Genomic DNA, 16,809 nt, shown 5'->3' on the forward strand with positions numbered 1-16,809 from the left:
TCTTTCAACTTATGTCCTACGTGGGTTGAACAGCACATTAGTAATATTGGTTCCTTGGAAACTTAAATGGTGCATATTTATTTATGCATATAATTGGTTTAGGTCCCCAAGCCACGTCACTGGTATTGAAAACGAGTGAAGACTGTGAGAGCTTTAGTGTCACATACACTCATTGCGAAAACCTCAACAGCAAATTTACTAAAAGGTCTCGGAGAATTGACCAGCGCCCTAACCTCCATGGCCGTCACGTTCCTTAATGCCTCGGAGTACTTCTGTTTCAACCTTCTAGGAGGACTATAGAGATGGTACTTCAGGATACCCTACAGACTTTGTCATCGAAAATGTATTATCGATAGTAATTTACTAACGGTATATAAGTAAATTAAATTGAAGATAGAGCTAGTCTTCTAACAGTATAATTTTATAGCGTTATAATATCAGTTTATTAATAAGATAAGCATTGTTTACGAATCTGATTTTTACGTTCACTTATCTATATATGGACTTATTGTGGGGAATGTATTGTGATCGTAAAAATTCAATTTTGAGCTTTTGACGGAGTTTTGAGTTCCTCTTGAGTTCAAATAATAATCGCAAAATGGTGTGTGTTGTATTTAATAGTCCTTTGATATCATATAGGTCTTATCCTCATTAAAATAGCCTGGCAGGGCTGAAATGGGAATTTTTCAAAAAAATGTTCCTCTAAAGTTCCTAAATTTTCTTTATTTCAAAATAATTAATCACCTCTTATTATTATTTGTAATAATAAATGGATTAATATAAAATATGAAAGGATTTAATAATTAACTTAGGAAAATATTTATCAAATAAATCAAAATTGTATCCTTGTATAGTCTTAACACTTTTTATTATTACATCAATAGCCCAACGTTTCGGCCATTTCGGCTATCCTCAAGGACAATCTTCAATATAAATTCTCACCTCACATCAAAATTTAAAAATTGTTTTGGAGGCTATTCTGCCCAGCTCATTAATTATAAGTCAAACACACCCTATTTTCTAAAAATTCATAAATATTGAAAACTTTTAATTTTCAATTTATCCATACTATCACTAACATATAAGGAAATACAAGTTGATTTATTTAATGAATAATTACCGGTCTCAAGAAATAGAAAAAATATTTTTTTGTCAGGGTCAGAAAAAATTTCGAAATAATAGTAGTAATATTTACTATTTAATATATACCGTTGGATATTCAAACATTTTTTACTCAACAAAATCATTATTACTATATTTAATAAAAATTAAACAACTCAAATCATACAACAAAGTTGCATGATGAGCGCACCAAATCAGATTTATTTCCTTAATATTAATTCCATTCTAGAACTGGAAATGTATTTCTAGAGGTCAGCAGACGTCTGGAATAAAGAAAATATTTATAGTGGACGACAGAGACTGAAGAACATAAGGTGAAGTGCGGCCTTGAATTTATAGAGTGGGGGGTCAAGTACTGGAAGGGGTTGGCTTTATGACGTTCCATGGAGATGCACTCATTTGTTCCAACAGCCCCTCTAAACTTAAAATTAAAAACCTATAATTTTTCATCTTTCTTAGTTCGAACTTCAGCTATTAATCTTAATTTTAACTGAATTACTAAAAAGTTTTGAAAAATAATTTAAGGCGTAATAAAGAAAACTGTCTTTTCAGAGATAAAATTTTTCTCTTTTTTTCAAGGAAATTGATCTACTTAAAAAAGTAGCAGATTGAGTTTTATGTTTTTATCTGCTGTTATATTATATATTAAAAAAAACATTTTGAGACATAAAAAATGCCCATTTAGGACCATTCCCAAAGTAGGAATGTCAAGATTCATCTCTTATTGAGCGACTCGGGTGGGAATCGAACCCACAACCTTCTGTATGGTTTTGAGACCCTCACCCCAACCTATTCAGCTATTAGGTCCACAGTTCAGATATATTAGATTGCATGTCTTATTGTGGATAAAATGTCCCTAAGTATACAGGGTGAAGGGCGATGCGAATTCCCAACTCCAGCTGCAGAATGCGAAGGTAAATCTCTTCGAGCCGCTGACAACTGGTACAAGCGGAAGCCTCGAGATTGAGAAATGAGCTATTGCACCTTCCAAGAAATATTGTGATTTTGAAGCAGAGGAACTGCATTGGTCCAGTTGTCATGCAACCACCTTGCGAGCAATTATTCTCAAGTGAGTTATAGGGCAACTGATTTTTAGGTAGCTTTGAGGAGCATCCGTTTTAATGAAGACCCTACCGTTCCACGGTTTATAGGCGATTCTCGATCCTTGACAAATCCCCTTTATCTATCCAAGATCTTCCCCATTCTAATTTGATACTTACCGAACGTTTATTATCACCTATATTTAACAAAATAATTAATAATATTATAAATAAAAGAAAATCTATAATAAGAAACAATGACTGCTGAATACCCAAACGGAGGGAAAAACTAATTAAATTAATGTAAAGTTAAATAACATCCACCTGGATATCCTACACGTCTAACTATATTTTGTTGGCCGCAACAGTACTTTTACAATTATTTTTCAATTTATTAAATTTACAAGTTAAGTACTTCTATATTGTTTATCATAATTTAATTTATTAATTGGTCTTTATTTCATTCTAATGGTATAAAGCCCAACTTTCATTGCTTGTAATATTATCCTAAATGGATGTCTCCCAGAATAAATAAGGTGGTATTATTATACTTTCCTTTATTTTAACCACCGTCCTCATTCCATTTTGATTTAGATTACTAACGTTAAATGAAGTCATTTTCAATTTAATTTTTTTTAGTCAGTCAATTTCAATTTAAATCATTTTTTAACAAAATATAAAAAGATTTTTTTAAAACAGTGTAATCCGTCAGGTCATATGAAATTTGTCATATATAAATCATCTGAACTGAAATGAATACAAACTAATTCGGTCTTTAAGTAAGTTTTAGTTATATTCTAAGAAGTTGTTTGTTAAGTATAACTTATGTTAACGATGCGAAGTGAGTGTTGGGTTATTGCCATATTAGTGGTATGAGAAAAGAGGTTGTGTAATGTGGATTTGACATTGCCGCTATTATTATCAATATCTTTTATTTTTTATTTCTCCTTTTATTTTATATGAAAAATAATAACCAATATTGTTTTTGTAATTATAATTAAAATTTCTGGCGGAAAAATTCCTGGAGCCGATTACGGAACTCAATAACAAAATGCTAGGTCCTCTCATTCTACCGAGTTCATCCTTCTTAGGTTTGCTGTCCTCTTCTAGGAGGTCCATTGAAGTGTTTTTAGGAGGCTAAAGTAGTCGGTCCACAAAACATTTTCCCCAGTACTGAGGGTTGGAACCGCAATGCAGTCTTGAAGTAGTCCCTTACTAGTGTAGTTAGGAGTGGCCGTTTTTTGCCTTGCTGAAAAGTCAACCTAGAGAAGGACAACTTGGGCAGTTAAAGGAACGCTAATTAAGTACTTTATTCTGTGATGAAATCATCCTCCCGGATGACTCCAGTGTTACGGGACCTTTGTACCAGCTCTCAAAGAAATGTTCACACACATCCATGCATTTTGTTTTTTTTAATGAGCCTTAAAAACTAGCCCTATGAAAACACAAGCCAATTTGATCATAAAGAAACATTTTTAATTATACTTTGTTCAGTATAACTTAATTACAGAAATCTTACTATCAAAGAGGGTATACCTATGCTTTTACCGGATTCAACATTATCAAATTGGTTGGGGAGTTTATTATGCAAGGATTGGTATCTGGTTCAGACCAAATCGACAACATAGGGGACATTGAGGTCCTGATGGATGATTTGATTTGTGACAAAGTAAGGAGAATTAAGGATTTTGGACTGTAAGGATTGGATTCGAGAGGAATTAGATGGTTTAGTGGAGCACCCCATAGCTCAATTCCGTATGTCCAGATAGGCCTTATAATAGTCATGTAGATCAGTATTTTGTAATGGATTGGAAGTTTATACCTAAATTTAATTTTCTTTATCTTGTATGTAAGTTATTTTGTCATCTAATCTGTTTTATTATATCAATTCATATTTTTTTTTCAATTTATCTTATTTAATTTGATTATTTGTTGTATTATTGTTATCAGTTACATCTTCTTTTTTCTCCCTCTATACATTGTATAAATTAAAACATATAACGCTTGTACTTCTTGTCCTTAATTTTGGCATATTGTGAACAGAATTTAGGTAAATTAAAATTATATAAAATGATCACTACAATACACAAACGGTCGTGGTATGGCTACTTATCAACAGTCAAAGAATATAATAGAGCTGCACCATTCAATTGCCAAATGACTCACCATTACCTTCTTTAAAGATAAAATATAAATTATAATTCATATATATATATACACTACTAACTATTTAATTAGTCTATTTATACTTTCTAATCAGAAAGTATTATTGTCTTGGATGAGAATACCCTTCAAACTGTAAGATGAAGCTCCTAGCAACTTTCACAAGCTCATCAATCAATGTTTGACAAATAACTTTTGAAAGAGAAATCCCTTCATTATTCTATGACTGGCCCACCCCCTAATTCTCGTTTAACCAAACTTGAAGTGATTTTTGGGTAAAACAAATTGATTTAGATTAAAGTCGATTGCCAGTGTTTCCACATTAAAGCCTGGATTTCCTATGCTGGAAAATAAATCTGTTTAAAGGATCATCACTTTAATCACTGTTAAAATTAAATTAAATAGATTTATCAAATTTATTGTTAGTTATACATTTAAGTTGAATATTGATATTGACCCCGGGATATTGACCAAAGAAAAATGAGATCCCTTTTTCCTTTTTACTTTTCATAAGTAGTACTTAGTTTTTAGTAGTCATATTGCTTCATAATCTCCTATTATGGTTAGATTCATAAACAGAGTGATTTGAGTCGATACGATACTAATATGTTTGGGTTGGTTTTTTAAAAAATAGGTAAATCATATTTTTTTGTTTAATGCTCAAAGTTTTGTAGTAAAGCATGTATAAGAGTTTGATATAAAACTTTAGGTGCTATTTTATATTTTAATCAAACTGAAATTGAAAAATTGTTGGAGGCTCTTTAAAACATGACAATGATTCTCCTTCATTCCTTCGCGCGGCTGACCGGCAATGACTACCCGCATATCAGGTCGATTTTAGAGGGCGCTGTGTCATCTTCAAAGTATTTGATAATTATTGTTGGTCATGTAATTCAATAAAACTGGGGACCGAAACAGTCATCAATCTCTTACAGTAAATTAGATTGTAATAAGTTCAGCATTTTTTTTTTTTAAATGGTAAAATAACTTTTTTTTTATTGAGATTTATTAACATTGTTTCAATTGAAAAAGTTAATGAACTTTTCATATTTGCTACTGAAATATAAACACTATAGAATTAAAATTATTTTTCAATGGTTTGTCTTGAAAACTGTTTTTTTCAGAAAAAATGTATTATTACTCAAGGTTATCTGCCTAATTAGGGTAGTATTGAAATATGATTTTTAGATGTGGATTATGTTTTAAGTGATTATAGGTACAGAGCACCATTGCTTATGTTATGAAATAAATATTAACCATAAATGTTTATATGATAGTTGAAAGTGTTAAATTGATCTTAAATTATAAATTTAAAAATTAATGAAATTGTGACAAAATATGGTAGGTGATTTGACTTGTGATTATAAATCATGGGCAGAAAACGTTTTTAAATAATTGGATGTGAGTGTTAAATTTATATTAAGGATTGTCTTGAGAATGACCGAATTGGCCGAAACGTTGGACTATTGATATAATTGAAGAGTGTTGTATTACTTATACAACATCTATACCAATTGATTTATTTAAAAAAATAAATACCAGTCTCAAGAAATTGAAAAGTTTTTATTTATAAAAATTGATTATATATAAATTAACCATATATATATTTTTTTATAATATTTCACACACTGTTGAAAAATAACAGTTACTAGAAACCTTTATATTTAGTTTGAAAAATAAAAGATAAAAAAGGCAAAGAGACTTTTATTTATTTAATAATGAATATAATAAAAGTTATACATATTATTGTAAAAGTTCAATAGTTGTTTTGGTCCCTTAATACAAAATTAAATTATATGATTTTAATTTTTGTGAAATTCATAGCTAAATTAAATTTGTACACTGAATACCAGCGAATGAGATTAGTGGAACAAGAGAATATGGCATATTTTTCGGTCCTTATATTCATGTTATTGCTTCTTAGAAGTGTTTCATCCAGCGCCTTTTCATTATTTCTAGTAACCATGTGCTGAATGAGTCCTCAGGTTTGACCTTGAAGTTTGATATAACAACTACTGAGGATTGGCACGTGTATGCTCTAAATACAAAGTCATTAAGATTTCGTGTTAACTTTAAATTCGGTCGGGGCTTCAGGTGGAAATTGAATAATCGTTGTAGTTCAATACATGTATTAAAAATTTAAAAAAAACTAAATAAATGGATATTTCTTTACTTGTGATAATAGAGAAAATATAAGTTTACCATTCAGTTTTCTGTATGAAGTACGCCTTCAACTGAATGCCAAGCGCACATTCACTTTTGGTTGGCTGGTTGGATAAAGTGGACTGTATAAAATGAAAATAAACATGATGAACTGAAAATTAAGTTCTATTATCTAAGTTCCAGGTGGTGTAGGGGTGGCCGAAATGAAACATTTATTGTTAAAAGGGTTAATTAATTTTGGAAGTAGGAGCATTTTGTCAGTCCTCTTCTGTGTCTGATAAATTTTTCACCACTAAATTTTAATAGTTTAAGTAACTATTTTTTTAAAATTTAACTTCCTTATATATGAGCCTTTCAGTTTATATGATAACTGTATAAAATCATCCTTAGTATCTGCAATATTGATTCTATAACAAGTTAGCATTGAATTATTGGTTAAAAGCAGAATGTAAATTATAGGTAAATGTTATAGTTTTAGGTTTCTGCCAAACGTTTTTAAAAGCCAAAATTACTTTTCTTAAAACTGTTAGAATTGGTGATAGTCTATTGTGAACTGAATGGTTTACTTGGAAAATCGTCTATTTGGAGTAAGTTACTGGGGCTAATGCGACATCTTACTGCCAAAGTAAGATGTCTGAGGTAAATGTTAATGGATTTTGATTTATTGAATCTATTTTAATAGTGATGGTGATGGCGAAGTGCCCTGACGTCAAATGCAGTTAGAAGAAAAAGATAAGAAGCACTTACTCTGGTTGGTTCATCATTTTATCAATTGGTTGGAGGCCTCATTTACCTTTTCCCAGTTCCCAACTAGGATGGCCGCTAGATGGCGCTGATAATTGCTATGTTCGGGGTAAACACAAACACGCTAGAGGTAGAAACAATTATACGACATATTTATGCATTCAAGTGTAGGTTTGGCCCAAATTGAAATGCAATGTTACCGGTTAGGTGTATTGCAACTGTCATATGAGTAAATTATTATGAAGTATTAGTCTTAGAGATGATGATCCCTTCGCTGGTTTAAAGAAATAAAAATTTACTTGAGAGACTTAGGATTGATAATTTGAAACATTGTGAGAATAACATAATTTATTGAAGGTTTACTAATATTTTTGTTTTTTTGTAAATATTAACTAATTTTGTTGAAGTATTCCAAGAAAGGGAGTAACTAAAGAGATTTTTTTCTAACAAAAAATAGAAAATAAATATTCGGAAAAGAGAGGTTTTATATGGTTGGAGCTATTAGGCTATCGACTGGCACAGAGTACAATACATCTTAGGCTGAATGGACCATGTCCTGCCTACAGTGCTTAGCAATCACCGTCGACGGATGCCTCTTAAAAGGGAGTCAAGATGGATGAGGTCTTCTAAACCGTCTTTAAAGGGAGAGTTATAAAATGGAAAACCTTGAGGGTCTCTATTAAACCTGTCGTAGAGGGAAAGTGTATGGTATAGGAAAAGCCATTCGAAAATAATCACCATAAAAGGTAATTTATAACTCCAGGGCCATTTTCCGATTATTTTATTTTACCTACATAATTCAAATAGAATATATAATTTTTCAACGGTTCAAGAAAGTTGGGTTACACTTGTAAAATAAATGAAAAAACAATTTGCTAACAATGAACGAGAGTTAATTAAAGATTAAAAAAGAACTATCCAATTATTTTGTGACTTTTATAACATTAATTGTTAACTTAGAATAATAAGAACAGATAAAAATAAATTCAGTGTTCTACCGATAAAAAAAATTGAAAAAAGCACCATGTGCTTTGTTTTCCAAAAGTTAAAGACATTGATTTGAAATGATTTGTTCTTTAATTGCATACGTCTTTATCTGTAACTCCAAAACAGTCTTAAGCCGGTAGCAAACCTGGGGAATAAATTACCGTAATTAACTAGTAACTTCCAAAATACCCTCATTATCATTTTCCTGCGATAAAATCTTCTTTATCAGGAGAACTGAGAGCAGATGAAATATCTATCTCTTCTTTTCTCACATTATAATTGTTTGTCAAGCAATTATTTGTGTGTTATATTTAATTGTACATTAATGCTTAAGAAATCTATCTATAGTTCTAGAAAAATATAAAAAGTTATCAAGGTATAACCACTTAGAGAATCATAGTGGAATATTCTAAAGAGTAAACCAAGTCTGTTACTTCTCACACGGACAAAGACAAATTGAGACTTAAGCTTTTGGCTATGGCGCCATATAGAAGCAGTATCATCCCATGCTTGGAGCGAGATGATTTTTTTAGGCCTTGGAGGACTTTTAAAAAAAATCTTAGGATTGAGATAGAGGGATCGTGACACAATCCCAAAGTATTTTGTGTTTTAATGGAAGACATCAGCATATGATGATAAATTTTTGTGTGAAAAATGGTATGTTATAACTCATCATCAAATTAGAAACAAAAGTTAGGTTTGGTCTCTCATATTTTGACGTCAAAGTGTGAACCTTTAGAACCTATGATAACCTAAATTGTAATATTTTACATTAAAGTTATTTCAGTTGCATACCTTTCAACATGTCTGTGGACAATTTTTTTTGTCAAATACAATAGTTTTATTTTTATAGTACTTTGCCTTGGATCGTACCGTTGGAACGAAACCATCCGTAGGCAAAGATGATTTTGAATTATCAAAACCAATTCTAGTTTTCTACATTCTTTTAACTATTCAGCTATCTGCACTATTTCTGCATGTTTTAAAATTAGCATATTATTTATATAGTATATATCTAGGACTAATATTAATGAATTATATTAATTTATAACAATTATTACACTAATAATAAATATTAAATATTTGAGGGTAGGGTTACAACTTTATGTTCTATTCAGTACATTACAATTCTATAATATATGCATGCAGCAGAAAAGTGGTTGAAAATACCATGCAACTCCTTTTTGTATTATGGATTCATTATTCAACTGCTGAGACAGTGCACGTGCTTATTATGGGAACCTACAGGGTTACAATACTATGTCGTGGTGGTGTTTTAAAGATTAGCTAGTTCTAAATCTAAGGATGTGGTGAAAATCTACAGCAATGCATTTTCTGCCTCTGTAGTAATACGGTAATACCTACCAACTGCAATCATTATTTTAATGAAGCCATTTTTTTTAACAAAACGACGACCTATACTCCTACTGAACATATTGACGTCAGACAACTAACTTCTATTGGAACAACAAAGATGCATTCTCGGACATGTGTATATATCCAATCTGACTCATGTTTGATGATTTGTTTTAACCTTTCTTCCACTCTTTAAACCCTTTAATAACTGAAATAGATAATTACCTATTTAAAACAACAGCCCGGAGGTTTAAACACAAACTAACTAAAAATAGGAGGTGTGGGAGAAAAGTAATGAGACTGGCAACTCTGCAAGAGATATGGTAATCCTGCGTTGTTGTCCTTGATAGAGCACGTGTATCAGTTCCCTGCTCAGTGCGAGTATCAACTCTTTCCGTTTCGAGTGTTAAGCTTGGAGAATCGTGAAGTGCAACGTTTGAAATGTTAAAGCAGGCCTATGAAAACATTCTTTATCCTGAGCTCGCAGCCAAAAATCATTTTTTGATGGCAGATAACACGTTGAAGAAATCCACCGTTCAGTGAGGCCTTCAACTTTGAAAACCGACATAAACATCGAACGTGTAAAAACTCTTGTGAGATCAGACCGACATTTAACATTAAGAGTGTTGAGCGAACTCGTAAATTTGAACAAATTTACCATTCATCAAATTTTGACTGAATACTTGCCCGTGCAAAAGGTCTGTACCAAAAAAACTCACTATTCAGCAGAAGGACATCGACAAAAACAAGTGTCTACTTTCTTGACTGAATCGCTGATGAGCAAGATTTCTTTAGCCGTGTGATCACAGCTGATGAATCATAGATTTTTGAATACGATCCTGAGACCAAGGGGCAAAGTAGGGAGTAGCACACTGCAAACTCCCCTCGACTAAAGATCGCTCGAATGAGCAAATCAATGCTGATTCGTTTTTTTGACAGAAGGGAAATTGTCCAAAAAGAGTTTGTTCCTTCAGGACAGACTGTTAACTTTATTTACTTTATTCACTTTATTTTTATAAAGACGTCCATGAAAAGGGTCATTCGTGTGGGACTTGACATTGCAGACAAATGGATGATCCTTCATGACAACGCTCCATGTCACACTGCCCTCTCCATAACAGAATTTTTGACCATAAAAGGCATTCCTGTGATTCCATAGACTCCTAATCATCTGACCTCAGTCCCTGTGACTTTTTCCTAAACTGAAAAATGTCCTGGAAGGACATCATTTCGGGACTTACGAAAACATCTAACCGGTTGTGGCCTTCCAGCGCTGTTACCAATAGTGGGGACAATGTCTCCATCGGTGTGTAGCCGCCCAAGGGAACTACTTTGAAGGGGATAATATTGATGTTTCAAAAAAATAAAAACTTTGGTAAATAAAAAAATCAGTCCCTTTACTTTTCTGCCACACCTCGTGTACTGCTTTAAACATTATCAATGACAGACTATATTCTATTTCGAAAATTTTTTTATTCAGTTTATTTTTATCATTATGTAAAACATAGCTCATATGTAAATAAATGAGGGTATATCACATGTATTTATGATGTTATTTATTATTATACATGTTTATACTAATAATATAAAAGTTTTCATAAAACTTATATTCCCAAAAAATTCTGCCAAGTACATAGGTCCGGAAAATTTCCTTACAGCTGTTTTATTTATTTTATCTGTACATAAATATATATATTCTCTTTATTGTGTGTTCTCAAAACAATCCTTTTTCTGAACATATGTATCTGTCCATAACAGTAAAATCAATAGAAGGGAAGACTACCCGGGTTAAACCACAGTTTTTCGTACTTTAAAAAATTAGGACTACATACATAATCCAAGAAGTGGGATATGTATACTAGTTCGTCCATCCAAGAGGGAGAGGGTTAAATCCCCCTCTTTTTTTTCTTTTTCGTAACCTCCTTTATTACTATATTCGTTTAATACATACATACATATTACAGGAAAATGATAAATGTATAACAGTGAATTATCAAGACAATATTGTCTTGTGGCATTATAAGTTTAGTTGCAGTGTCCGATTAAGGTAGTTAAGAACATGTAGCTAATGCCAGTGGATTATTGGAGCACCGAGGGTCGTTCCGCTGATGGGTTAAACCTCGATTTAGCGACGGACTTATCTAACATTTGAAATATTTGTTTAAAGCGGAACGAGAAAAGTTAAGTTAAAAAATTAGTTAGCTCGAGGAAGATCTGAAAAGTGGCTAAAATTGGAAAATGGCGTGAATGGTGACGGACTTAGATATATATTTTTTTAACGTAAGTCTCCTCTTTCCGTTATAATTACATAATAATAATAATTATTATTATTACTAGACTTGGCTAAGTTATTGCTAATATTTCTACTCGTAGAATCATTAACGTTATAGATGTTTGTCAACTTATGATTTATGATATAATTGATGATTTTATATCTTTTATTAATTATTTTAGTTTCATTTTCAATTTAGTTTTTAATGATTTTTTATAATTTCATTTTTATTTTTTAAATATTATATTTTGCACTCAATTTGCAACGGTATTGCAATATTACTTTTTATATAATATTACGCCTGTAATATTATTCTGAGGAGACTAGTCTGGGAATTAATACAAAATATTATTGTATCGGTGAAAGCGCTTTGGTTTGGTCGTAGAGGAATCATCCCTGTTGCAGTAAGTAAAAAAGTAATTTTTTTGGATGGACTGTGTGTCGAAAAGAACCAGATTCAGAACATGGCTACCATTATTATGGAAACCATTATTCTAGACTCACTAGGAATCCAGCACCATCATTTGTATCAGACTCTAGCTGCGGATTGTCAACTCTATTAATCGAAGTATTGTAAATGTATTCGACTTGTAACAGATAATGCTCTCTCATCCCTTTCAATATGTTTTTCGAGTTCCTCCTTATAGCTCCTTATACATAATACAATACATTTACGCATGCGTACGAAAAAGCAAGTATCGGATTTACGATTCAGCCGACTATGGCTGAATAGAAAGTTGAATCCTATAATTTTTTTAGGACATTCTACCGTATATTAATTTATTTATAAGTTTGTAAATTAATGTAGGTTAAATGGTTTGATGAATCGAGGGTTGTTGTGAGCTCGAGTATTCTGATTAATCGTGATAAGGTAATACAGAACGATCTTGCTTACATGATGAGGTAAGTCACGTCCTGAGTGATGATTAATTTACTTTAATCTCTTAAATAAACTTATTCATCACTCAAATATATCTCTGCTTAGGTAGAGAGTCAATGACACAATATCAATAAATTTGATGTTCATACAAAAGATTTTCTTATCAAAAAGTATACTTTTCTTTAAAATATTAAATCTTTTACAAATTAATTTAGGTTTAGATGAATATTTAACCTTATTTCTATATCTATATTGTTTGAAATATAAATAGCGAAAACTATTTTTACTCGAATCTGATTATGGCGATTTACTCAGAGCAAAGAACTAATGAAACCATGGGTTACTGATCCAGTGGTTTTTTTCTTGGTGGTTTATACTCAGCACAATAAGTTAAGAGATTATTAAGAGTTAGATTAACTAGTCAGATTAATCTAGATTAAGGTTAGATTATAAGTTAAGGTCACTCAGTCCCGGTTATTCCCTTTACTGAACTCCCACTGCTTTCCTGAATATTACTAATAGTACTAATATAGATTGCTGCTTGAATTAATGATGCCATTTTAAATGATTAATTATGTTATTTAAATAGTTTATACTATTTTCACCAGTTCTAGAACTTTGATGAACTAAATCAGTTCTTGTGAAACTTTGATAATGCCCAGATGACTTTGGTGTTGGGATATCCCCTTGGGACGTTAAACAGCTTCTATAAAGTTAGTACCTGAACTTCAAAAAGTTGAGAGAAATGCTATGTGGTCGGGTGTGATGCAATGAAATATCAGAATAATAATAAGGCCACACACGGCAAGAGGGAGGCGTCGGTGTTCACAACTTGGGCACAATCACAGTCACAGAAATAGCGCCGGTTCGAATCCACCTAGGGGTAGGTGGTATTGACATTTTTCACATTGGTCCTATGGAATGAAAATTTGGCCCTCTCCACCACCATGGTTAGAATAGGTTGGTTTCCTCTAGATTACGATTGTCAAGTGTTGACATAAGTAAGTGCGATTCACATTCAAAATGATTTGAAAAGATAAAGTAATTCAGAATATAGTTGAGAAAATTAACATTTTAATATTCCTGGGAAACCCTAGCAAGTTGGGAATTGAGGCTTTTATCCTCGAACGTTGGTTGTAACAACGCCACTGGAATCAACTTTGCTCTACGCATAATTCATAACTTTATATTTCTATCCAATAAATTTCATATACGTTTACTAGTATACATTAAGTACAAGACTATGAATTTAAGCGTATTAGAGCATTCACTGTACACAAGTAACACTAGTCTTTGGAATTCCGTTAAAGCCAGTGCGTATCTTAAGCTAGTCTTAAAGTTCCCATATAAATTGAATCAATCCCAAACTAGATTAGACTCCTAATAAAAGTACTTATAGTGCATTAACCCAAGTTAGTATTCAGAAATAATGTTTTACTCATAATGGAAACAAGATAAGTGAAACATATTTAGAAATTACAGAGGCAGAAATAAGGACGCAAGGGGTTTTACCTGGGAAGGAGGTGGATACGAAGTGGTACGTGCCTGAGCCGTAAGGAAATGGTGATATGCTGTTGTCGATTTCAGTGGGTACGCTGGATTGCACGGGAATCTCTGGCTGGCCTGGGATCATGTTGGGGTGCCTGCTGGCTGCAACCATATTGCCACACCACACCATCATCAGCCACATCTGCAATATCAAATTGATATATGAATAATGGGAAATGAGTTAATTTTATTACTTATTAAATATGATTTCTATGCTTCATTTGAATATATATATATGTATTCAAACCTCCTCAACAGAGCAATCCTTAGCTTGGTACTGAACCATACGCTCAGAAAAATAGATATGGTAGTTACAGAGGAATGGCCCTGGTACTTGTGATTAATTTTACTGCCTATTCTTTAGAAAAGATTTTCTGGAAGCTGTAAAATGTTCAGACATCTTCATATCTACTAACTTTTTTCGAACAAAAATGTCGACGGAATATGCAGCAAGTGATATCTTGAGTGCCCGAAAGAAGGGATATAATCTTATTTTAATCGGATCAGTTGTTTACTAAAATCTCATATTAAAAAAAAAATTAAAGAAAATATTGACCACATGCATGAGCAAAAGTGAAAATGGACTGTTTTATTACTGATCTCTAACTTTTCTTCGAATACAGGCCATAATGATTAGGCCTTTGTCAAAATAAATGTATGTTAAGAAAAATACAAGCATGCATGCGTACAGTTGTTGATGGAATTCGATATGATTGATATGGGTCCATCAAATACTTTCCTTGTCCTAAAGGTGAATGAAACTTGCATTTCATAGAAAAATGTTTATTTTCTTTATAAGTGATTTTCAAATAAATTAACAAATTGAGTTGATGCAATTTTAATAAAACAAAATAATGAATCTAAGTGAAATTGCAGGGTCTTATAAGCAAACCTTTTCAGATAAAAGCAGGGCTAAGACTAGGCGATGGCTTGTCTCAAATACTTTTCAACATAGTCCTGATAAAATAATGAAGGAATTCTGGGAAAAAAAACTCAGGAGCCATAGCAGGGAACAAAAACAATCATGTAAAAGTGAGTTGTTTGGCATTTGCCGACGATCTTGCACTGTTGGCAGAATCAGAGGAAGTCAAATAAATACCCAACAAATAATAGCAGAGAAAGTAGGCCTACAAATAGCATATGAAAAAACAGAGCTCATGTCTACTGAAGTAAATTTCAAGAAAAAAATAGTAAACACTGAATATGGAAAAATAAAAGTGACCAGAAAATTTAAATACTTGTGAGAAATCATTTGTACCAACGGTTCTGAGAAAGAGTGCATCCGCGCGAAAACCACTAAATTAGAAAATTTAAGCTTTCAAACAGCTAAAATTTACAATAAGAAGAACCTCTCCTACAATGCAAAGTTAAGGCATTACAATGTTGTGATAAGGCCTGTTATTTTATACGGGGTAGAGACCACATGCTTACCCAACTTGGAAAAGCTGCTAAAAATAGAAAGGTGGATCTTAAGAAAAATCTATGGGTCGAGGAAAACACAAGAAGGTTACAAACTAAGATCTAAGGAATAGAGATATGCATAGGAAAACATTGAAAAACCTCACCAATATTGGAAGAGGAAAAAATGGAAAACATTGAAGGTTACAAACTAAGATCTAAGGAATAGAGATATGCATAGGAAAACATTGAAAAACCTCACCAATATTGGAAGAGGAAAAAATGGGTACGAAGTTGTCCTAAGAAAGAAAAGAAAGGCAGTCGAGTATCATGAAACTGCGATGGGAGGAAAGAAAATCAAGACTCCCAAAGAAGCCTAACTATTGATATTCACGTGGTCCTTAGTGGCCGATACGTATTAAAAAAAAAACATGAAAATTCAATATCTGTTAACATAAATATAAACAAGACTAATTCGAATTGATTCTACTTAAGTGATGTTATTTTCGTACTTTCTGACACTCAAGAAACAAGTCCGGTAGTAAGATTTCGTAATTTTTGGTTCTTATCATCAGCATAAAATAATAAAATCTTCGTAGTGCCAATTTAGAGTATATTCAGAACTTACACCGAAAAATCTTTTTACTCGATTCACGTTATTTGCGAATCATTCCGGTTTTCGATGGCTCTAATACCAGGTGAGTGGTACTTAACCATTGTTCCAAAACAATCGGACATTTCCCTGGAATGGAACATCTCATTGTTATTGTACTTCAATTATAAATAAGCCTTATTAACTTTTTTTTTTAATTTGGAGTTTGGCGCCCTTATGTTCTTCAATAGGACAGGAAAGAGGTTTCCTGTAGATAACAAACTATTCTTAAGGTCGAGATTTATTTTAGGGTCAACTACGAAATAAAATTCGATTCGTTCAGACTGGTCTCGAACCAGTACTAGTTCTCTGGCTCAACAGTACAGCCATCATGACCTCAAAGAAAGATTTATTTTCTTCAACCGTACTGGCTTTCATCCAAGAGAATGTCTGTTGGACTTACACATATTATTTAATTGGAAATTGGCATTCTTTTTTAAGCATAGTAAAATGTGGTTTTAAATTAATATTTAATATAATATAA

The 16,809-nt window shown here is 32.2% G+C and overlaps 1 protein-coding gene across 1 annotated transcript in view; it reads right to left on the reverse strand.

Moving 5' to 3' along the window:
* Positions 1-16,809, reverse strand: part of LOC106677307 (uncharacterized) — a gene marked incomplete at its 3' end in the record, with an annotated part of 263,446 nt that overhangs the window by 21,675 nt on the left and 224,962 nt on the right. The window contains 1 exon segment of the mRNA XM_067051668.1: positions 14,240-14,417. Coding sequence (XP_066907769.1) covers positions 14,240-14,417 — 178 coding nt within the window.

The sequence above is a fragment of the Halyomorpha halys genome, unplaced genomic scaffold, assembly GCF_000696795.3.
Source record: "Halyomorpha halys isolate HHAL.00 unplaced genomic scaffold, Hhal_1.1 Scaffold94.1, whole genome shotgun sequence".
In the NCBI taxonomy this organism is placed as follows: domain Eukaryota; kingdom Metazoa; phylum Arthropoda; class Insecta; order Hemiptera; family Pentatomidae; genus Halyomorpha; species Halyomorpha halys.